The sequence below is a fragment of the Glandiceps talaboti genome, chromosome 2 (genome assembly GCF_964340395.1).
Source record: "Glandiceps talaboti chromosome 2, keGlaTala1.1, whole genome shotgun sequence".
NCBI classification, from domain to species: Eukaryota; Metazoa; Hemichordata; class Enteropneusta; family Spengelidae; genus Glandiceps; species Glandiceps talaboti.
Window position 1 is genome coordinate 25,714,849 of NC_135550.1, and position 24,972 is coordinate 25,739,820.

Genomic DNA, 24,972 nt, shown 5'->3' on the forward strand with positions numbered 1-24,972 from the left:
ATAATTTATTAGTTCATTACATGTGTACAAAATTTCACCCTCTTTGTCCTTCAAATGTGCTAATACTGTGAGAAAATCCAATTGTCAAATGCAAAAAAATCAACCACTAAAACAGAACCTTGGTCATGAAAAGTATACCTCATGGTGTTTCTTACACAAAAATGCAACCTTTTAAGTGATGTACCAAAAAACACCATACAAACTCTTTAGAAAACAGTTTTATGATAACAAAAGTCTGCATGTCTACACACTTGGCTATGAAAAGGTGGAAAGTTGAAGACAAAACACTTATTTCTCAATAAATTTAGAAACCATTCACCATAACAAGGCCATCAGGAATACAAATGTACTACATTTGCATAGCGCATTTAGCAGAAAGATTGTTGAGACAAGGGTGTGCGAGGACAAAAAATGTCCACTTTGGAAATGATAAAGCCACATTAATATTACCCTTACCAAAGTCACATTATTTCAGGGTTTTTTTACAAACCAATATTCCTTGTACAGTATCACATTTGGTTTCCATACACCTCAATACATCTCAGTTTTTGTGTACCGATAGTCAGATGTTTTTGGTCCAAACAATATATTTTTTGCCTATTCAACACATCAACAAAAATAGTCACACATTTTTTAAAGAAATGTTTTACGATATACTGGTAATACAACACAGTGAAAACACTTACTTTATCTTTCAAAGAGCTAGAAAATGGTTTATGAGTAAAAAAATTCAAGAGTAGTAATACCAAAATGCATAACGAGTGAAAACCCATTGCTGAGGGAAAAAAACTAGTGCTAAGCTACCAATTTCCTACTGTGCTGAAGAGTAATTTATGAAACATAAAATTCCTACCCAAAAAAATGTGAACTTGAAACACATGAAACAGGCAATTATAGCAACCGAATACTTGGCATCACTTTCACTTTACCACCACGACTGAAGAAATATCACCCCATCCCCCATAATTTCATGAGAATTCTATTATATGAAAAATAAATTACACATCTCTCTAATGAATTTATTGGGGTTGGAGGTGATAGTATTTATGTTGTCATGATCACTGCTTTTGCCAATTCTCCACAATCAAAACAATCTACCAAATTTAACTACAGGTAATGTGAGGTCTTTTAAATCATATCCTAGCATAATCTGGATGAATTAAAAATTAAATTCAGTGCACATGATGCAATAAATAATGGCAGTCTTTGTTGTACAGAACATTATCATTGCATAGATCTTGACCAAATCGAATCAAATCTAAGTCACAGTTATGTCTTGTATCCAAATCAAATCTAAATCAAATTTAAATCAAAACACAGTTTATGTGTTGTACCAAGTTTAATACCTGAGATCAGCTGCTATTTATTGACAGTACATTTCCATAAATTCAAATTTCAAAGCAATCTGATTTTGTTCTCTAGTTAGAGTAACAATGCAATGTCTCTGGCATACAACCAATATAGAGTCACTTCTTATATGACAATCACATTGAACATGTTTCCAATAACACCAATCTGTTGTTGTTTTCACAAAAAGACTTCTCACAATGACATTGAACATATATGCAATGACATCGATCTGTTGCTTTTCATCAGTAAATCCTCGACTCACTATACAATACGATACTAGACCACTATAGTGCCCTCACTTGTCACAGCATCCCTCATATATTTTTGATGATTGTCTTGTTTTCTGATAAATCAGTGTACACTCCTTCTCTAACAATGGACAGACTACTGTTGGGAATTTGTTCCCTCAATGATTACACACTCCAAATGATATACAACTGTCTGTTATAGTAATCTATAATTTAACAAGAAAGCAAGAGCACATATCAAAAACAAAATTTTCACATAGGGGTGGTATGAAGTTATTCCAAGGACAGACTCAGTCCTAGGGTCAATGCAACCTAATAACTTAGTACAGTAATAGAACGCAATGTAGAGATCACGGCAAAAGAGAAACTGGTGCCAGTGTTCACACAGGATAAAGCTAGTAAATATTTAAAAAGTTATATCGAGTGCCCCTAACCTTAATTTTAGAGTCTCCTTCACATTGCTTGAGATTACAAAAGCGTTAAAGCAAGACTTCACTTTCTGATGGCAGTGAAACAATAGAGGGGGTGGGGGGGTACCATATAAAGGTGTACACCAAGTCTTTCAGATATTCAACCACAAAATTAAAGCACAGATTTTGATAGAACAGAACGTGATTTGTAAATTTCAATTTTTATGAAATCTCTCTCATTTCTACAGATAAGGTATTTGTAAGTCATATAGTTAGTAAGTCACTGGGTTATTGAAATATTGACTACTAGTTGTTCTTATTCACTGTAAATCCAACCAAAAGATTTGCTTTCCAAACTGATTCCAAGTTGTTATATGAAATCACTGCCTATACAAAATGAATATTTACATACAGATATGCAAGAGGAAAAAAAATCAACGTTAATATTTAGAATGTTTTCCTTTTCTTCTTTCTTTCCTCAAGAGCAGATTTGTTTTTCACTTTGATGTCAATGCCAAGTTCTTTCATTTTCTTTTCAAGGAATGACGAGAGTCTGGTGCCAGCTTTGTACTCCTGTGAAGCAGGTTGATTGTACTGCTCACAATTAGCAAACACGAGTTTAATGTCTGCAATGATTTCAGCTGGGGTGCCATATTCTAGCTTGTTGAATTTGACTTTCATGGTTCCCAAATCCATGGGTCTCTTGACAAGGAGGTGGTAATCTGGTGCCTGCAATTATAAGCCAAAAGTCACATGGTACTATTGTTAACATTTCTTGATAATGTCTTAAACTGCCTACGATGGGAAATTTACCAGTAAGGACGCCAGGTGACTTAGTTGTTTATAAAATCTATTTATTTACTCCAACAATAATGTCAACTTTCAATATTTCAAATATAAATTGTAGTCATAATTGAATTGGAAAACAAAGAACAGCCTAAGAATTTACAACAGAACAAAAAAAAGTATAAAGTTTGTTTAGTTGGTTTGACTAGTGACTTACCATTTTCTTACTGACTGGTTGTAAGAATGGCCAGGCATCTTTGTGTCTGATAAGTTCTCCTAACAGCTGCTCACACAATTTCATTTGTTTGGACCATTCACTGCCCCTTGATGAACTGATTGCTGATCTGCGCTTAGAGGGGCCTGAAGCCACAGAGTCTTAAAAAAAAAGAGATAAATGTTGACATGGTACATAAGGTTTCTGAAATCTATGATACCCTTGAGAGTATTGGGTAAGTTACATTTAATAGGCAAACACAAAGAAGTAACAGTGTTTTCAAAACAGATTCCATCACAATTAAACACACAGCTATGGAAATTCTATACAAAATCACACCTTGTTTCCTGAGATGAAAGAGAGAGTTTGACAACCAATGGAGAATGTTTTCTTTCTCAAAATTAAAACTTATTCATCTATCATGTTATTCAACTCTAATACAGAAGATGTTACTGGCAGTGGTACTTTGGAATGGATGTTGTAGGAAATAAAAAATCCATAAATTTCACAATATAGGAATAAAACGCTCTCAAATTCCTCAACATTTCAACTCAACTGCTACCAAGATGTGTATCTATTTGAAAGAAAATAGGCTTTAGCCTTCTAGGAAAGAATTCTGATAAACTTATTTGTTTTTGTGACTGATTTTGGCATATAGCAAAGTTTCTATGACCACATACTGCAGATGACTAAAAAACCATGTCATAATCTCACCTTCAGAAGACTGTGAATCCCTCCTTGGTAATGTCTTCTTGATTTTCTGACTTTTAGATTTTGGTGGTGATACAGACCTATCAGCTGCACGTTTACCACTCCTACCTTGTCTTTCATTAGATTTCCCACTTGATTTATCTGATGGTGTTTTCTTTGTCGATTGTTTGCTGACACGACCACTGCCACCACGGGGACTACGCCCTTCATCAAATGAGCTATCTGATTCTGCAGCAGCTTTGGCAGATTTGGTTTTGGAGTTTGTTGATCTTTCTTGACTTCGGTTTCTTTGCTTGCTGCTACCTCCAGCTACTGAACTTGGAGTAGACCTTCCAGACTTGGATTTGATTGGTCCTGAACAAAGAGGCAATGAAACTGATAATGTATGACTCAAATAATATCAATCGATAAGTACAGAACTAATGTCTAGCTACTAGCTACTACCGCACGGATCACAGTGAAACTAACATTAATACATCTATACGGTATCAGTCTATGCACTCCATATTTAAGAAACAAACAGGATTCGGCCTGTAATAAGTAGCTTGTACACAGCTGTCTGGTACAGTGGCATGAGTTTCAACGGCCAATGGACATATATTTCCTAATCAGTCTGAGAGCGACTACAAGATTTCTAATCATGTTGAGTGTCCACACATGATGTCTAGCAGAACACTTACCCTTGACTTTGATACCTGGTGCCTTCTTAGATTGTTCATTACATATTTGGCAGACCCATCTCCCTGATGGAATCTTCTTCAGTGGTGGATTAGCACATTTCAAGTGATATGCCAGTGGACAGTTATCACATAGTATAAGTTGGCCTCCTTTATTACATTTAGCACATTCATCACTGTGACTATCTTCACTATCACTCTCCTCATCAGACTCAGAATCAGAGCTACAATATACAAAGAACACGTATGTAAGAAATTATAGTGGTTTCATAAACCTGACACATATTAGTCGAAATAAGAACGAAAAATTGAATGAACTATAAACTAGATATGTACTGTCAACAGTCTTTAAATGATAGCCAGACTGTGATAGCCACTGGGTACTGTAGCTTCTCAAAACACAATATTTGAATCTAACTTTATTGTTACATATATTAAACATGAAATGTTTACACACACAGGTACACCAAAACTGTGTGGCTTCCCCTCCATGCTGGGTAGTGGAAGTCATGTTTTGGTGTACATGTGTGTGGACATGTTTATGTCATGTCTAACAATAAAGTAACATTGACATACCACAAATCAGTTGAAACACAGCCTGTTAGGAAGCAATGCCTACTGACTGTCTCAGTATTATGGTAAATTAAAATTTAAACTTAATGAAGAATGAAAAGTTGCAGTACCTCACATCTGAATCACTCTCATCACTATCATCATCATCATCATCATCATCTTCTTCTTCTTCCTCCTCCTCCTCCTCCTCTTCTTCTTCACTTTCACTTTCATCTTCCGCCGCCTCACTTTCAGATTCAGACTGTTCTTCTTCTGATGAGGATGATTCTTCCTGATCACTTTCCTCTTCTTCAAGAACGGATTTCCTCCTTCGTCTTTGGTTCTTTTTCACTACTTTGGGTCGGCAGTCAACACAGAACCAGTCTCCAGCTGGTATTGACTGAGAACAACAACATTGAATAGCCAGTCAGTCATCTTTACAGATTGATGTAAACTCATTACTGAACTCAAATGTAGTTTTCAGAGTTATGTTATGTGTAAGTTTTATACCAATGACATTTCTTTTTAACTTCTAATTTTCTCACAATGCACACAAACTAACCATTCAATTGAAAAAGTAATCTCTTCTACTACTTGTGAGAACCCCCCTCTCCCTCCCCCCCTCCCTCTCTCTCTGTCTCTCTCTCTGTCTCTCTCTCTCTGTCTCTCTCTCTGTCTCTCTGTCTCTGTCTCTCTGTCTCTGTCTCTCTGTCTCTCTCTCTCTCTCTCTCTCTCTCTCTCTCTCTCTCTCTCTCTCTCTCTCTCTCTCTCTCTCTCTCTCTCTCTCTCTCTCTCTCTCTCTCTCTCTCTCTCAAGCTCAAGTGATCTTTCTGGTAAAATTACAATATTAAAACAATTTCAGCTACACCTGGGAAAACTACTTAGTAACTTCTCATATCTTTGGCTAACTTTGCAGGCTAAATATTGGCATAGAAAACTGTCATATTCTGTACCATGTTACACTGTGAACCTTACCTTGACTGGAGGTTTCAGACAGTACATGTGATGACCCCGGTCACAACCATCGCACAGAAGCATACGCTCAGCATCTCCTTTCCTGCGACATATCCGACATCTTGTATTGAGAATAGATTTGGACCACATAACAGATGCCTCTAATGTTGCCATGTGTAGGAATACTTGAGCCAAACTTGTGGATGCCATTAGGGATTCCTCCCACCGTTCATACACTGTCTTCTCAGGCTTTGAAGGCTCTTCTTCATCTGAATATGAAATAACATTAATATTATTATTATTATTATTATTATTATTATTATGGAAAAAGAATGGGTTAAATTGCAGTAGAATCATCATGCAGGCCAAGATATATGATCACATAACATGGATTCCTAAGGAGCTCCACTGGCTACCAGTACTGTACAGACTTAAATTCAAACTCAAATACACCACATACAAATCTCTGAATGCACTTTCCCTGTCCTACTTCACATGGAGTCAACTCCCTGTACACTCTTGATCAATTGTCAAATGTTTATTGCATCAACATGAACCCAGTTTTAACTTAGCGTCATATTGTTGACGTGCCTTCTCATATGTTGTGCCACATATCTGGAATAAACTAACATTGGGACCTACAGCTAGTACCTTATCTATTCTTGAGAGTCTTCTAACTTTACAGTGTCTCTGAACTCTACGTGGCAGTGGAAACCTGAGATTTATATATTGTTTGTTTGATTTATTCATTGATAAACAGACACCATAAAAGGTTTGTACTGATATCTATAGGACTGATGATGACAATGCTATTCCAAGAATCAGGAATCCATATCTATACCAAACTGAACCAAGGAAACTACATCTATACCAACCTGAAGATGATGATTCTTCATCACTACTATTGTTATCATTCTCAGCCTCTTTACTATCTTTCTTTTTCTTATCTTTCTTCTTTTTCTTCTTACTAGCTGCCACCATTGCTTGGAATTCCTTCACTGCTGCTTCTTGGGCTGCCTTCTGTTTGGCCTTCTTTCTAGCATCATCTTCACCTGAAAAGACAGACAAACTCAGCTTACTCCATGAACTATCACATGTTATTCCTTGAATCACTATAACTAATTCCATGTGTAACACCCAAGAACTCATTATAGAGAAAATGTGACCCCTTACAAATGAAGTACACGCGTATTTAGACTGCGTAAATATTGAATGCTAACATTGGGGGTAGTGATTAACAGCTATGATTTACAAAACCATGAAAAACGTGAACCAATGTTTGTACAAAAAACTTTGTAAAAAAGTCCATTTTATTTTACTATGTAGCTGGTTGAACAACAAATCCGACTGTGAGGGCAGTATATTTGACTTTCAGTTGGTGAAGAAAGCACAACATTTCCATACAAAGGTGATTTCAAGTGAAAAAAGTATGTACCAGGACAAATGTTGTTTTACATTCCATAACTACCAAATGAAGATAACTTCTTTGCTTTCAAACCTGCCTGCCAACTTACCTAGTGGTGGTTTCAAATACTTAGGTTCCATTCCCTGTGCAATTTGAAGCACAGCACAAGCTAAATCTCTGACAACTTGATCTTCTGGGTTTGGTGTACTACATCGTGTAGAACCACTACTTGAGCCTACTGGTGTTTCTGATCTCTTTAGTTCTGATACCCTGCAATGTATACACATACAAACAGTAATGACATGGATCAAACTCCAAATAGCTATCATGTAATTGCATAGTCTATCATGACAAAGTATGTACACACAGGGGACAGCAGGCATGCAATAGCATAGTCTATCATGACAAGTATGTACACACAGGGGACAGCAGGCATGCAATTGCATAGTCTATCATGACAAGTATGTACACACAGGGGACAGCAGGCATGCAAGTGATTGATTGATCAATCGATTACTGACTAACTGACTTTTGTGGTGATATAAAACTAATTTTTTCTTCTTTTCCTGGCTAGTTTTCTCTTTCAGCTGTATATATTTTCTCTCTCCTCTTATCTAGTAAAATAAAAACACCCTTAAACTTATAATTACCAAGGCATCAGTTACAGGAACTATTTGCTTTACGTCTTATCATCTTGGAGATTATCACACCAAACTAACACTCAGCTGTGTACAAACTAGTATAAAAGTTTGTACATGGCTGGCTGGGTTTTTTTTGTCTTACACTTACAATACATAGAGATTTCTTTCAAAGCCTCCTGTACAAATACATTAAAATTTCTGTGTTGTAATCATGACTGAGTGAAGATATACCTGTCTTTACGTCTGATTTGGTGTTGTACCCGGTAATCGTTAGTAAGAGGACACATACCTGTCTTTATGTTTGACTGGTGGTGTTGTCTGTTCTCCCTTTGTAGAGTCTTCACTTATACTGACATTCATTGGTTCAGATATACTTATATCCATATTATCATTAGCTAACTGCTTGTCATCTAGTTGATGTCTCTGCCACCATGGTCCCCATGTGATTTCTTTACATTGCATGTCAAAACTACCATTCTCAATAGCTTTGATCCAACTAGCCCGACTTTCAACCTGTTCAAAGTTCAAATGGTAGCATTTGTGGTTAGTGAAATTTGGCAAGACTCTAAAACTACAAGCGTACTTTACCCACAGTATCACTTCTTGTGCTATAAAGGCAGTTTATTTTACTTTTCTCTAAATCTGTATGTTTATAAAGAATTGGATGAATAATCATAATGGTGTCAAGTTTTTAAAGTAAGGCAATAAGAAAATTTGTAAACTGAAAGGTGAGTGATATACAAGTAATAACTGAATGCAATAAGTCTTGAAACCTAGTCATTGAAAAGCTATATATACAATATATATCAACAAAGTCACTTTCCAAACATATACTTAGACATAATTGTTGTACGTCACTCATTAACAATTCAAAATCTACCTTAATATGTCCAAGTGAACCTGTGTATATCCGTTCTTCTAGATCTAACATCTGTTCACGAAGACTCAATTCCAGTGCTTCTGATCCAGGTGAGGAATCAGCATGTCCCTCAGATACAAGTCCCGTTTTCTTGCCACTCAATTTGACAATAACTTGCTTTGGTTTACCAGATTTAGTTTCTTTGGGTTCTATAGGTTCTGATTTAGTTTTAAGCAGCATGTCAGCAGGACAGTTTTGTACACCGTTAAGGATTCCCTGTTTGTCCTGCAGTAAAGCATCTTTTAAGGCACCCTCTCTAAATCCCCTAGGATTTAATGTATATATAAGTCTTTCCACATCCTCTTGTTTTGGGTAAAAAGACCAGCTGCTATGCTCTGTGTTCAGCATACTGGGGTCAAAATTCTCTAAGTCTACTTTAACTTCAGTTTGTTCCTCAGGATCTGTTTTGACTGACTGGCCAACAGAATTGTTTTCATTTAATACAGTCCTACTTTCCCGGACTTCTGAGCTTCCATCATTCATTTCCACCTCATTTTCCTGGTTTTCCTTGTTGCTGGCTGTGGAGGTATCACAGTCAATACTATCATCAGCTTTATGTCCATCACCTGCTGACCTTTTACCCTGAGTAACGTTGTAAGGTTGGAATGGATTGGATTCTAAGTTTTGAGGTACTGTTTTGAGGTCGGATTTATCTAAATATTCCATGTCATGTTCTACAAATAATCCCGGAATACTTTGGAATCTCCAGAAACGTCGATAAATTCTATCTAGTCCTAGTGGTGTTAGATTGTATTGGGTACACTTTTCTATCATCTGTTCAAACAATTCCTTGTCTTTCTTAAAATATTCAGACTTTTTCTTGGCCTCTTCTTCAGCAAGTTTTTTCTTCAATTCTAGTTTATCTTCTTGACTCATAGGACCGTCTTCCTGACTTTCTTCCACATCCATTTTCTCCTCCTCTGGTTGTTGTTCTTCCTCTTTACTCCTCCTCCTTGTTTGTCTCCTCTCCATCTTTTCTTCTCCTTCTTCATCTGTGTCCATCTTCTCATTCTCATCTCCAGTTTTACCTTCTGTGTTTCTAATGGAAAATTTAACAATGATAAAGTTTAAAATTGGTGTGAAAGAGACTGGAGTGTATATAAATCTTCTCCACTATTTTCTTCATATTCACACATTGCCAGGTTAAACACACATAGAAAAGAAGGTCAACTGTTAACTATATCAAAAACTGGTGGTTAGACCCTAGCTGAATCAAGGGTTCTACCAGTCAAGTATTCAATATCATCTATGTGAACTATTTCTGGGTATCATCATTTTCTCAGTCTACACTGCAAATCAGTGTCAACACTATCCAAGTTACTGTTTTCAGCAAAATTCATCAATCAGTTAGTCCAATCTGTAAACTCAGTCGGTACACTGAACCAGAAAACTACCAAATTCACATAAAAGACAAATTTGCCAAATTGCAATGCCTATCAACAAATAACGCTGGCTAAGAGAATACATTTTCATGTACAATTGTCCTGTTATCAAATGTATGTGCACTGTCCTGAGTATAAATTATCATACTTTTTACTGCAAACCCCAAAACATTAAAATGTTCATATTTTTTCAGAATTTAAAAAACAAAAACAAAAGTAAACCATAATAGTAACAATGGCCATTGTTTAATGGCAGGTAGTTTGATGTTCTTAAATTCTTGTTTTGATATGAAACTAATCATCACATACTGTTCTCCTTTCTTGCCAGATTTCTCTTGTTCTTCTTTCCGTAACCTTTCTTCCTTATCTCTTTGTTTCTGTAGTTTTCTTTCCTTCTCTTTCTCCTTCTCTTTGGCTCTTTCTTCTTGTCTCTGTTTGTACCTGGGAAACACAAAATGATTGTCATTTTAGTTAGACTTATTGTCTATTAACATTTATAACAATCATACAGTCCTGATATTGTCAATACAGTTAATGTTATAGGTTTTACAAAATGTAATGAACATCATGTATGAACATTTTATGTGTCACAAAAAATCATCACAAAATTGATTAAACACCATTTCTCTCTTTACAAATATCTTGTTCCAACTGTAAACTTAGACACTGTTGTCTAGTTTCTACTCTTACCTTGCTGATGCTTCCTCCCTTTCCCTTCTCTGTTCTGCTGCCTGGTTTTCTTTCCACTCTCGTCTAGAAGCTCTCCATCTTTCAAAACTATCCTCAATGAAATCTCTGCTTGTCACATAAGTAAGTAACTGTCCACACAATGCTGTCAAGATTTTCAACTTTTCAGCTGTGAAACAAACATAAATACTTCACTACATACACTTTTAACAGACTTGCTACTGTCTCTTGTGTCTTGCACTTTTCAACAAACAAACTTCCTCTTTTATAAATGAACATTGTTTCTTTTCAGGGAGTAGTTGATATTTTCATTATCATTACCATTATTATCATATTTATTATTATTTGTGATGTCCTAAATTACATGTATAAATTATTCACTTGAATCCATTCATAAATTACTTTACAATTTGTGGTTTACAAATGTATATTTGATATATCTGTCAACAAATCTGGAAGTGAACACAGATATCAAATGTATGAATTTCAATGCATTTAAAACATAGCATAACAAAGTCAAAATTCTACACAATAACTCTAGCAGGTTTTCAGTAGAATGGGGATGCAACTTCTCTTTAAGCACAGATAGATGAGGGAAGGGGTCTTCTCTAACTCTTCCCATTTGAGGAAATCTTCAGATGATTTGAGAATAAAGGAAGGAAGGAAACTTCAAACTTACATTCAAACAACAACTTTTTGTTACTGATTATAAATTTTCAAATTTCAAGAATTCATCAAATGAATATTACTGACCACAATTCAGATCATATATATTCCCAGCTGTCATTTTCCTCAGTATTCCTGATTCCTGCATATGGAATTCTAATCCGGCATCATCCAGGGGAGTGTAACCACCTCTTTGTTGATAGCGATACTTGGCATCTGTTGTGTTAGTTTTAGCACCAGAGGATAGGAAATGAAGCCTCAACACTTCAGACACAGTGTAGGCATCTAGTGTTAGCTCTCTCAGTTTACAGCCTATGAATAATGAATGTAATAATGAATTGAATTACATGTCTGTTTTCTGTATGTTGCCAGATTTACCCAACTACATGCAAAATCACTTTCTTTTGAGTGCAACAAGCTTTTGCAATGAGCGTTTCATCAGATTTACCTTTCCAACTTGTAACAGTACAATTCGCTTCAATTTTAAAAATTTGTGTTAATTAAGATAATTTGATGGCATGGTTAACATTTACAGAGCAAACAGATATGCCAATTCTCCGTACACTTTTCTAAGTGAAAACCCTGGCTTCACTAGTACCCTTGAATATTGCATATTTTGTCAGGACCTTTGTATTGACATTTCAAACAAGCCACTCAAAAGAATTACAGATCTTTAATTTCACATTAGCATATTACCTTGATGTAACTGTGGCCATGCTGCAGCTACTGTTGCTGCTGCAGTCACTGCATTGTAGGTTGGGTCCATATCTTCATCCAGAGTTTCTAGAAGATCTGTGGCTAATAATGACAAAAAAGATTACACTTTTACTTTCCAACTGAGATTACATCACACCATAATGTTTCTAAAAACTATCCACAGACTGATATGATTATACGTACTAACAATATATTAGAGCTTCATCATCCCACTTTTGGTGATTCACTACAACATAATGCAATAAACATACTTTAAAATATTTTTGACAGCAGTATCTTTTTAACTTGGATACTATATATTCTGTCTGTGGTATATTTACCCTGGTAAATTCCCGACTCAATAATTTAATCGAATCAGTGTTTATGGATGGTCAATTCAAACCACTAAATACTTTAGACATATGGTTGTTGGTTTTCTAAATTCTAAGGTTATGTTATTGTTGAATTGTTAAAATTTATGATAACTAATTATTTAAAATACAATTTATCTTTGGCGATAACATTTCAATTTTTACTTCACATAATGAGTGCAAATTTTTTTTATTTGTTTTATTTTTTATTTTTTTATTTTTTTTACATATTTTGAAAACCTTGGGAAAAAAACCTAATGTATCATCTGGTGAGGACAATAGCAAATATTCACCTAATGACACTGAAATTTTATAAACTAACTAAGAGTGAAACATCTAACGATCATGAAACACCTCATTTCATTTGAATACAAAAGTCATTTATGTTTGTTTCCATCTTTTTGTTCTAATACAGATGTCATTTCAAGATGTCCGTCCAAAGAATATCTCGGTCACTGAAACATTCTAACACTAGAGGGCACCCTTTCAGACAAAATTCATAATTTAGTCTACCTGTTGCTTCTTCTACTCCTTGTTCCTTCAGGTCAATTTTTTCATCCTCTTCTTCCTCAAGCTGCATTTTAAATATTGCTGATAACAAGAATTTGACGGTTTCAAACAGAGGTCCATCTAACTCTACCTCTGTCAGCGCCCTTTCTACATACTCTGTAAATGAAAAAGACTGACATTAGGAGGTAGTGAACGTAGTTGTCCAATCATATCACTTATTATGGTAGCTACATTTCAAAATGTAACATTATGTTTTAGTGTTTTCCCTGAATGAGGTAACAAGGACACTAGACCTTTTAGTGATTTCTGAGCACCCCCTGAGGAAGTGAAAATTACACTCCAAACTATTGCATTTTACGTGGTATCCCGTTAAAAACCAGACACTATATGTCTACTCCGTCATAAATGGCTTCCAACCAACAAGTACAGAAGTCAGTATCACCATCTACAGTACTGAAAAAAAGTCCAGACCATTAGTGTGTGTGTGAGGAATGATATCATGTATGTACTTGGACAGTACATATTGAACATCAAGTATAAAATTCAAGTCTCCATTCTTACCTAGAGTAATTCCATCAGGAAATTCTTCACTTGTCCCAAGTAGTTCTCTAAATATATGAAAGAATTCTAGCAGCATGACAGTCTCACCAAACAACTCATTGGGTAGGCTGGTTTGTATGGGTACTGGAGTGGGTAGTTCCTATAATATATACAGTAAAACAAAACTAATTAAAAACAGAGTAATGCCAATATTCCCTACACTGTATTCAAAATTGTACTCTAGTCTATAAGATATGTCAGGGCACTCTTACTCATCAGCCTCTCATCCTTCTCAGAAAGGCTGACGAGGGCTGTATGAACAATATAACTTACCATCTAAATTTGTACCAAAGTTGAATATAATTGATGAGAATTTACACAGACAAAGAATGCACAAACCACTTACTATGTCATCTATGACTGTTCACATTCTACATCAATTCTCACAACCCCCTACACATCCAAAATTAGGTTTGAATTGATGATTTTTATTTGGAGGGTTTAGACCTATACTGGATAAAGCAACATATAATTTTATATAAGACATACCTTTAAATCATCACATTCCAAATCATCTCTTGCTCTGCTCCATTCCTTCAGGTGCTCTTCCCTAATACGCCTCTCCTCTTTCTTCTTTTCCTTCTCCTGGATAATACACAACAACAAATTATTGTAAGTTTACTTCATCTGATTTTGATTCATTGAAAAGCAACAGAATCGTGACAGTTTGGAAAAGATACATACTATATCATATAGTACACCCCGGATATACTGTTCTTTTGACTGTTTGTAAGCTAATGTTACCAATGTCAGAGGGGCAACAAGCCCTCATGGTGGCACACAATGGCATTTGTGGTCAAAAGAGTACTGACACTTTAATAGCAGTGACACTGACTTGACCTGTCAGTGGGCAGGGGCTGACCCTCTTTAAGGGTCATAATAGCATTTGTGGTCAGCCAATCAAAATGTGATAACACTTTCATATCCATGACCTGTACCTGACTATTATGTGTGTGTGTGGTGGGAGGGGGGGGGGGGGGGGGGGGCTGACCTCAATAAGATACACAATGGCATTCATGGTCAGCCCATCAATGATACTGAATTAAATTTTATTACAAATCTGTACACTCACCACTTCTCTTTCCAGTTTCTTTTTCATCTTTTCTTCCTCCTTTTCTTTTCTTAGTTTCTCTCTTATTTCTGCTTTCTCTGCAGCAAGCTTTTCTCTGATGGCTGCCCTTTCTTGAGCTTTTTGTTCTTTGACAGCAGCTTTTTCCATGGTAAGTTTTTCTTTGATTGCAGCTCTTTCTTCTGCAGTAAGTTTGGGTTTTTTCATTTTATCTTTTTCCTCTAAGTTTTCCTTGCCTGTAGGGTAAAATGATCAGTTCCACATAAAATTGCACACAAAATAGTTTCATTATTTGACAAGACTGCATACTTAAATGGCTAATTAAAATATCACACTAAAATGGTTCACTTTCAGTCTGCATATTTAATTCACATGAATGACAAATCAATCAAACTTGTACTGATCTAGTTGTTTATTTGGTATAATTCAGTCTTGCTCGCATATATAATTAGATAATTTACATATTCATTGAAGTTATGGCTTCCACTCACCTTCCTTCTTCTTCTTCTTTTTCTTCACTTCTGCCTCTTCTTTTTCTTTTCTTTTTCTTTTCTTCTTCTCTTCCTTTTCAACATCAACTTTTTTCTCCCTCCGTATCTTCTTTGTTGGCGAATTTGCAAAGTTTGGCAGTGACCCAGCAAAAAATTCACTGAATTGCCTTTCTGCCAAACCATACTTCTTCACATACCTTGGCTGGAAACAAGAAGTTTAAAATATCTATAAAACTACTTTCTTCCATAACACATTTCCTGGTCTGGCCAGAATGATTCATTTCCATGTCATGTAGTCTTTACATGGCATCTAAATCTAGGGGTTTTTTTTCTTGACATTTCTGTAAGCAATCAATGTAGGGTGTGTTTAACCATCTTCCTGTAAATAATGAATTATGCAGATGAGGCTAACAGTTGTAGATTCAACAATAAAAAACAGAATTTGCATAGTTTAGCTCAAGATTTTAAACCCTGATTATGGTTGCAAAGAGCTGCTAAAATTCATCATAAATTGAAGAGGAACAAGGGTAAACATTATACGGAACTGATGAAGGGTTTTCCTACGTGACATGTCCAGAGAAATGAATTTAATCTTGAACTTCTCTTTCAAACAATCTGATTCATTAAATACATACCTTGACCATCCAGAATTCTCTCTGAATCTCACAATGCTGTTTCAAGAATAGTTTATTCTTTTCACGTGTGTATAGGCCCTTCTTTCGACTACAGTAGAAAACAATACACAATAGGTGATATCAGTGTGTTTCTTTTAATGTGATGCAATTGGTTTCATAGACTAAGAATAGCAATATTAATGAAAAGAGACAGAAAACTTACACTGCTGGTACTCATCATTTGAACTATGAACTGTTATATCTATTCATGCAAGCAGTCTTAGCATGTCATCTGCCTTAGAGGCAATATCAAAAGACTGATGTAACTAAAAACACATCTACTTTTATACTTGGATTAAAATGGGGGATTTCAACTAATATAAGATTTCACTCAATGTTCACTTATTCAGCAGACACAATAAATGAAACTATAGAGAGTGTACAAACCTGACTTGTTCAGCCGACACAATAAATGCTTCATCACTGTCATCATCTGATTCAATGGGTATGACATGGTACTTGTAAAGGTCAGGGTCAATAGTAGCAGTTTCTTGTGACTTGGAACCTTTGCTGTCAAAGAGAAAACAACAACACTAATATTTCAGTCTGTTTACTACTACACAATGGACATCACACATTAAAAACACAACATACACAAAACTCCTAATATAATTATGTGGCCAAACTTTTGAAATTCATACAATAATAGCCATATTATGATCACAGATTACAAGCAAGTTGAGATGGCATGTCTAGCTGTTTTAGGAAAATAACTAGTCTGGATACTAATGTGGTTTCGACTCATCTCTAATAGAGATCTTGAGATTCAATGTAGGATAGCACTAGACTAGACAATAAAAGAATTTGTTCAAATCTGGGTAAAAGGGACATGAATGATAGAGAGCAAATATTTACATGTACATATATTTCATCGATAGCTTGTGGCTGATGACAATAGTTGTCGATTCAGTTTTCCTTACATATCTTACTTGTGCATTTATACTTAGAATGGTTTCATTGACTAGGTAACATAAAGGTGGTTGTCATAGTGGTGTTTTACAGACAGATACGGATGTACTCTTTTGTCAGAAACAGTGACAGGGAGCACTACTGGGAAGGAATCAAGCAATGATGGAAGCAGTATCACCTGATAATTTCCGCTCACAATTTTTGAACACAATGATAAACTGTATATTTTCCTATCTGAAGCAAGATTTGATGACCTCTAAAATCCCAGATTAATAACAGATCTGTCTGCATCTCAATAGAATGCATTGTTCAATTCAAATCTATTCAAAATCTAAATGCATAACATATTATAACAATGCAACTGTGTATTTTAGTATTACTCATCTCAAATTTTCAACATTTTTGGGTAACTGGGCATATATCATAAACTGTACCGGGTATAGTGTAGCATTACAACAATTCAACCCATTTTCACACTCTTCTGTTGGTCATATCAGAACTAGAAAATTACATACTAACTCCCAGTTTGAAAGAAAATTATTGTGGCTTGTACATTTGTAAACAGACAAAACATGCATTTATATAACCATTACAATATAATGATCAATGTGTGTGTTATGCAAGATTACTGGCAATAGCATAAAACAATAACACATAGTCATTTCCATCTCTATGAATTGACCTGTTTTTTTCTGAAACTCCATAAAAGGGCTGACAGCTAATTCCTATAACCTCACTGGCACTACAACTAACACACCACCAATCTAATCAACACAAAGTGTCCACTTAATATTTTGAATTATGTCGTCTCGGGGAGTGAGGTCAAAGGTCACAGCAAGTAACAAGTTAGTACACAGAGCATTGTAATTGGAACAGTTTCATCTCAATGGCTGGCTATTTCAGGAGTCATGTACTCCTTTCATATGATACTATTTTTGTGGGAGACTTTAATTCTTGCGCAGTGTGTCTTTTATAGGACAAATATTTCCCTTTATAGTCCTGGTTCTAATATTTTTATCAAATAGTTGTTATGGATATTCCAACAGTATGTTTCTGCTCTTGATTCGCATTCAAGTCATTGTCAAGTCCCATCTCGCAGACTTCCATATAACATTACATTACATTATTTTGACAAGTTTGATGGGAGATTCTGTAAACCTGACAAGAATTGGGATATTAACATACATTAACTGTATGAACAGCAATTCAGTTGAGTTCTTTTCTGTTCCCGTCAGCTTCCACAACAGTTCAAATGTCTGGGTGGCAAATTGGAATACTTTTTGAAAACTTGTTTAGGTATAATCATTTGTTTGGTTTTCTTGGTATGATACACACACTTTGATGTTCCCTTCTCTTTTGTGTACAAGTACAAACAAATGAAAACATCAGTTATCATAAAGTAGGTGGGAACTTCTATGCTTCTATATTTCTCAGGATGAAACTATGCAAATATTGACAACACTGTCATACTATCAGTGCATCACAGGTTAACCATACTACTGCATACTACTGCATTCAATGAACAGAGAAGATACAGGTCAACCATACTACTGCATTCAATGAACAGAGAAGACTGTCACAAAAGTTTGTATGGAAGTACTGTGTATGGCCTTGGTTTACAGTACTACTAGCAGCATTTAGTGTATAGTAAACAATATATTATCTACGTATCAACATAATGTTCCCTGTGATATCAAAAAATAGACCAACAGTCTGAACTCAAGGGTTTCCAACTAGAGATGGTATACAAACAGCTTGAATTTCCCCGTCTAGTATAACATAAAACCTGTCAACATTTTAGATAAAATTGTGTATCGCAAAAAGCATAGCAAACCACAACAGAAATACAACTGTCTCATGGACATACAGAAGGATTTTGAAATCTACTCTTGATTTGTTCAAATAATTTGGTGTAAAGACCTCTCAACAAAAGATAATTCCACCAACCAACAGCATAGTAAAATATTCAACACAATATTTTGACGACTGACAACCTTCGTTATCCAGGTACCAGATCATGACCTACAAAAGGGGCCACATACAAGTTGTAATATAATTAACAATAACAATAACAGTACATTTCTCTATGTTGTGTACTTGGTGTGATTTAATAAAACACAACAAAATTTAATTTTTTAGACTAGATGGGTGCATACAATTGACAAGTATAGGATTTGCTTACAGATTCCCCTGTATATGGAGGTGGCCATCTTTGGTTATACAGCAGCACTGTACTTATATATCTTACCAAATGAATCCAGAGTTGACATTTTGTATGTTTTATACATTATCATTATCAGTACAATATCATTGAATCTCAACAGTGATATGCCAGAGTTTGTCATTTTCTTATTACCAAACTCCCCTTTTATGTTGTATGGTTCAACAGAACGTTAGAAACTGATCCAGGCAGAATCTTATAATTAGATGGTATTCCTCAATATTTTTCTTCGTTCAACGGAAGAAAATACTCGTGACCTAAGGGCCTTTTGTCACTACTCGTCTAGCGACTCAAAATGACAACCCTTAGGTCACAAGTATTTTCCGGCTGAACGAAGGAAAATATTGGAGAACAATATAATGCCAGTAATGTCAAAGAAAACTTAGGGAAGGAAATGGGCAATTTTGAATGTTTTGACTCATATTTCAAATTTCAAAAACAGCAAAATCAGTGACATAGACATGCACTGGAGTCATGACATAGAACAACCAGAGTATATATTCCATTTATTGTTCAACTTGGTTCGTGTATGGTATAATATTGTATGTTTGATATCATGACAACTTTCACATTAGATGGCAATCCTGTGAGACTGACATTGAACTCAGACTTTGACTGTATAGGCTCATAAACCCCTGGTATCAGCCCACAATGTAGTGTCCAACTCTAAGGTTGAAAGCCTCATTAACTCAGTATCAGCCCAGACTGTAGTGTTTAACACTGAGGGCCTCATAAACTCAGTATCAGCCCAGACTGACATGTCTTACCTTGTACTAGGACTGTCCTTTGACTTGGCAAAATTTAGAACGACGATATCATCATCACTATCATCAGCAGTCAAGTCAATTTCTTCAATACCATTGGATAGATGCTGAGACTGCGGGGGTATCACCTTCAAGATTTTACAAGTTTCACTGCAATGAAAAGGAAATATAATAATTATATCAGACAGTGATAACATGATCTATGTTAAAACTTCAATAAGAATACACATTAACCCCCCCCCCCACACACACACACACACACTAACCACTGATAAATAGAACAAAAATTCTGAAGTACAACTGTGGTATGGGATGGGATGTAAACAAGGTACATTTTTAAAGTGTCAAGATCAGATAGGTTATTATATGTATAATTTCAAGTGATAATAATTCAGATCGTAATAATTGGTTCTTGTCTAATTACTTATGAGTAATGTTTCATCTGTTCAGACTGACAGTCTGTCCTATTGCTGACCTTACCGCTAGCCTAGAGACAAGGTGGCATACAATTACATAATCTCTAAAATCACATCATTGCCACTACATAGTAAAGCCAGCAAACAGACACTTTGACAAAGCATGTCAACCTGAACAGACAAAACATTACTAAGTAATTAGAACTGACCCAATAAACATATTTAAGAATATTGTAGATCAGTACCAAGCTGTCATTCAGTATAGCTTGAAGTTGATATACAAAAAAAAAGCTAGCCCAATTGACACTGAAATCTTGTACATTCTTTGAGGGTAAAGGCTATACATAGAGACCTGATTTGTTTTCAGGCTAGATAAGTGCATGCTAATGAACTAATTTTGCATATCAATGAAATATAGTCATTAAGCAATATGGCTTTACAAGTTAATTAGAATTCTATGTCATTTACTAGACATTAATGACATAACATATACAGTTTATATATTGGAGAGATCAGACCACTGCTTATATATTCATATAATTAGTGATTTTTTTGAATTAGTATTTTCCAAAAAATTGAATGATTTCAAATTGTGTCACTTAATACATTCATTATTGATAACAAAGCGAATGAATTCTCTACATCTTTTTAATGTTGCTTTTTATATTCATGACTTATTTGCATAATTAATCATTTTTCTTGACCATGACAAATTGGAATACTAGAAAATAACTTGGAGGCTATATACTGTGATACCGTGTCATGTAGTCAAGATGTGATGCATAATTAATGATATATCTTGATATGAAAATATTTTGAGAATATCATTTTATGGAATAATAAATAACTAGGTGGATACATAATGATATTATGAATATAGATGTGAGGGCTGTGGCATGCATATTACATAACTAGTTTGCATAATTTATATTTATCAGATGACACTAATAGATCATCAATGTTTGGTTTGAACTTTATCTAATTTTGTGAAGATATTGATGACACGATGTATGCCCTCATATTGTCTGATGGATGCCACTTTCACACAACATGGCTGATTTGCATAACCAATGATATGTACAAATTAATAATATTATCAGTGGGTTTTTTTGGAACCTCACTTCACATAATGGATATGATATCTTGACACATATCTTACAGATGTTCTAACTGACTTGCATATTACGGACTAATTTGCATAATAAATAATTATTATACATCATTAAATTGTAGGCATCCATTCCAACTTAGTAGAAATATTGATATTAAAATTAGACATGTGTTCTTCAAAATATCTTGTATGACCACTGCAGCTCTTAGCCCATCCCATTGCTAATTTGCATACTGATTATTATATTGACAACTTATAATATGATCAAATAATTACAGCCTAAAATGTAACTTTTAGATAACTTGGCTGTACAGTACAGTTCATTGTTCTTTCACACTGACTTTCACCTATACCACCCAGTCCATAAAGAGGATAACAAATTAAATCATACTGCTGAGGTAATGAATAATAATGGACCAATAATGAAAAGTGTCTTCTTATTCAACCTAATTGTTATCAGTCAATTATTACTACAGTACTACAGTGATTAAAATTGAATATTCACTATTTGCAATGGTATTTGAAAGATGTGAACAAGAGTGATCCCCTGGTGGCTAGGGATGGAGCCAAAGCCACTGGTGTTTAGATGGGGGTAGTTTGTCTTTTTTTAACGTAAATACAAAAAAGTTTTGACTAAAATGGCTTGAACATGGTACACCATTGCATTCTTCATGTGAGATTTTCTTAAAGACCAGAAATTCTAACAAGACATTCTACACAAAAGGGCACTACACTAACATGGGTACTAGTTAAGTAATAAAGATCTTAACTTTGTTTTAACAGGAAATTAACGGCTACATTATAAAGATTTCAACTAATGTAATAACTGTACAAGTGGTGTTTCTTTGCCTTTAATTACTTTTAACTCATATATATGTTCTGTTGCTATGGAAACCCTTACCCTCACACTTTCTTTCCAGGAAGTAAAAGAACATTCAATACTTCCTGAATTCTGGTAAATTCTAAAATTACTGTATTTTTTCGATTTATATGCATTTTTGCGTTACACCAGTTTTTTGAAAAAAATAAACAAGTATTTCAATCCACAGAAAACACATACATCACCATTACTTCTCAGAAACTTAGGTTGTTTCACTGTTGTCAAGGAGAATGTGTCAGTTGTCATGGAAACAAAATATCAAAATTTGGGGATGCAACTTCACAACAGTTATATTTTAATGATGCTTTCAAACCTGTGTAATGTATTGTATAGGACACCTGTTTATGTATCGTCATCTTTAGAAAGTTAAACGTTTACTTCTTTGAAATTCTCCATCTTCTTATTTGTCCTTGGATGAGATGTTTGAGAGCAATTCTAGTGAAACCGACTAAACCTGGGCAAGTCATTCAGTGTTGGGCTTTCCAACGGAAGTGAAGTGCTAGTTTGGATTACACAGGCACAGAACAATGGCCACGACATTATGAAAGAGTCATCAAAACCTCACATGCTACACTCATTTCACGTGAGGTGTACCGATATTTCTCCTATATTACCTGACTTCCGTGTGCTCATATAGTCAACAAAATCATAAACATCGAATATTTGGGATACTTGGGGCTAACCACGTGTGGTTCTTACCGTGATCCATCACTGTAAACCTCGACTATTTCTCCGACAAAATATCTATCCCTGGCGAAAACGAAGACATCATCGCAAACATCAGCCAATCTCCCACGACGGGTCAATGTGGCGAGATACAGCACCGGTACTTCCAGGTAGCCAGGGAAGGCAGCGAGCTGTCTACGGGCCCTCTCCTCCGATTCTATGGCTTCCTCGTAAGTCAATCCAGACCGTCCAGTTATAGAACAACTCCATACCAGGCTGCTACACAAAATTGTGCGTTCGAAGAAAGCACTAGAAAGAGAAAACAGGGACCGTAAGCCGAGGTCACTTACGCAAAATAAAAATGGCGCAATTTTCCATACTGGACTCACATTGGTCGATAACATTACTAGAATGAATGAACTTGTAGTAATTTCACTACGCTAGAATTTGGGCCAAGATACTTACTCATAGTCTCGGAACACTTCCTCGGTTAGTTTAGAGAAGAACAATTCTTCGTCAGATCGTAGATCCGGTGGTGGTTTAAGAGGTACAAACTCCTTCCGGTGTAGAAGAGGCATATCTCTCGAACCAAATTTTTAGGAGGGAAACAATGAAAGAAAGAACACGATTTGTAAATGGTCTAAAAACACCACAGATACACCAAATTCGCCACTAAACAGTCATTACTGTGTAGTATGAAACTTTAAGTTTGGGTTAGGTAAGGTTATGGACATGAACGTGTGGAATTTCCACGCGAAATTCCAAGCCAACTCCGGCTGACGTCCGCGTCCTCACAAAAGATGAACGAAAATCGTGTGCCAATGATGATATGCACAACGGAGTGACCGTGATATGCAACACCGATTGCTAGACATAGGGGTAATTTGAACCACTCTAACGGCGATGTGCATAATCGCACACTCATCAAACTTTCCAAAGTTATGTGACACAGGTCTTTCTGTTATCTCGTCAAATTTTATTAGCGGGTGTCAATTATTATGAAAGTTTGAAAAGAAAATGTAAGCAAAATTCTGCCGAGAGTGCAAGAAACGTGAGTGAAGGGGTGGGACAGTGCGTGAATTCAGCTATCTGATTGGTCAATTCAGCCCTTTGATTGACAGATATGGCAGTGAACGCACTCACCGAGTCAGCACTGTACCCAGTTCGTGAATAAGACTGTTTTGGTATTTCAGAAAGTAACGACGCTTTAAATTTGCCTATTCCAAAGTTTATAGAAATATATATATAACTTAAAAAACTACTTTTTAAATAGATATGATACTTTAGATGGGTTTCGCTTCTGGAGCGCATAGAACCCGTATGCACTATACCTGCTGAGGCTGATGTTCCGGTGTTTTCATTAGAGACAAATCAATTTTTTAGAAGGTCATTTGCCAGTTATGTGATAAATACATCAATGTACTTACATTTATTCACAAATAATTGGATGACACTTTAGACTTGGTAGCCATGACGAATGATACATTGATAGTATTATTTACACTTTTTTAGGATGGAAATTAATAGGGCAGTAAGTACTGTGAGGTGTATTGATTTGAAAAGTGTGTCAGTTGTTGATTGTAACACTCGTGGTGGTATCGAGGGTCTTCAATTTCAGTATATATATGGTATGCCATTATGTTGTTACCCATTCCGCACAACACAGCACAACACAGCACAGCACAGCACAACACAGCACAACACAACACAACACAACACAACACAACATAACACAACACGTACAACACAACACAACACAACACAACACTACACTACACTACACAACACGTACAACACAACACAACACAACACAACACAACACAACACAACAAAACCCAAACTCGGTGTTTTGACTGTCTCAACGACATATTATAAACAGCATTATACACAGTGATCTGAATGATCATCAGTCAATATTGATGTCAGATTTAGATGCCAGTTACACAAATCAGTATGGAATGTCACATTACTAGTACTTGGCGAAACCTTTTT

The 24,972-nt window shown here is 35.5% G+C and overlaps 1 protein-coding gene across 1 annotated transcript; it reads right to left on the minus strand.

Moving 5' to 3' along the window:
• Positions 1–23,785, minus strand: LOC144449020 (bromodomain adjacent to zinc finger domain protein 1A-like). The gene is made up of 25 exons (XM_078139424.1): positions 23,446–23,785; positions 23,014–23,289; positions 19,911–20,057; positions 16,401–16,523; positions 15,975–16,062; positions 15,340–15,541; positions 14,852–15,084; positions 14,269–14,364; positions 13,741–13,879; positions 13,183–13,335; positions 12,299–12,400; positions 11,690–11,914; positions 10,940–11,105; positions 10,559–10,690; positions 8,829–9,906; positions 8,238–8,461; positions 7,417–7,577; positions 6,778–6,954; positions 5,924–6,171; positions 5,193–5,348; positions 5,080–5,144; positions 4,400–4,620; positions 3,723–4,073; positions 3,012–3,169; positions 1–2,737 (listed from the first exon to the last, which is right to left on the minus strand). Exons 1-25 carry the CDS (start codon positions 23,556–23,558, stop codon positions 2,456–2,458), a joined length of 5,316 nt encoding a protein of 1,771 aa, XP_077995550.1. The 5' UTR covers positions 23,559–23,785; the 3' UTR covers positions 1–2,455.
• Positions 23,786–24,972: the final 1,187 nt, after the last annotated feature.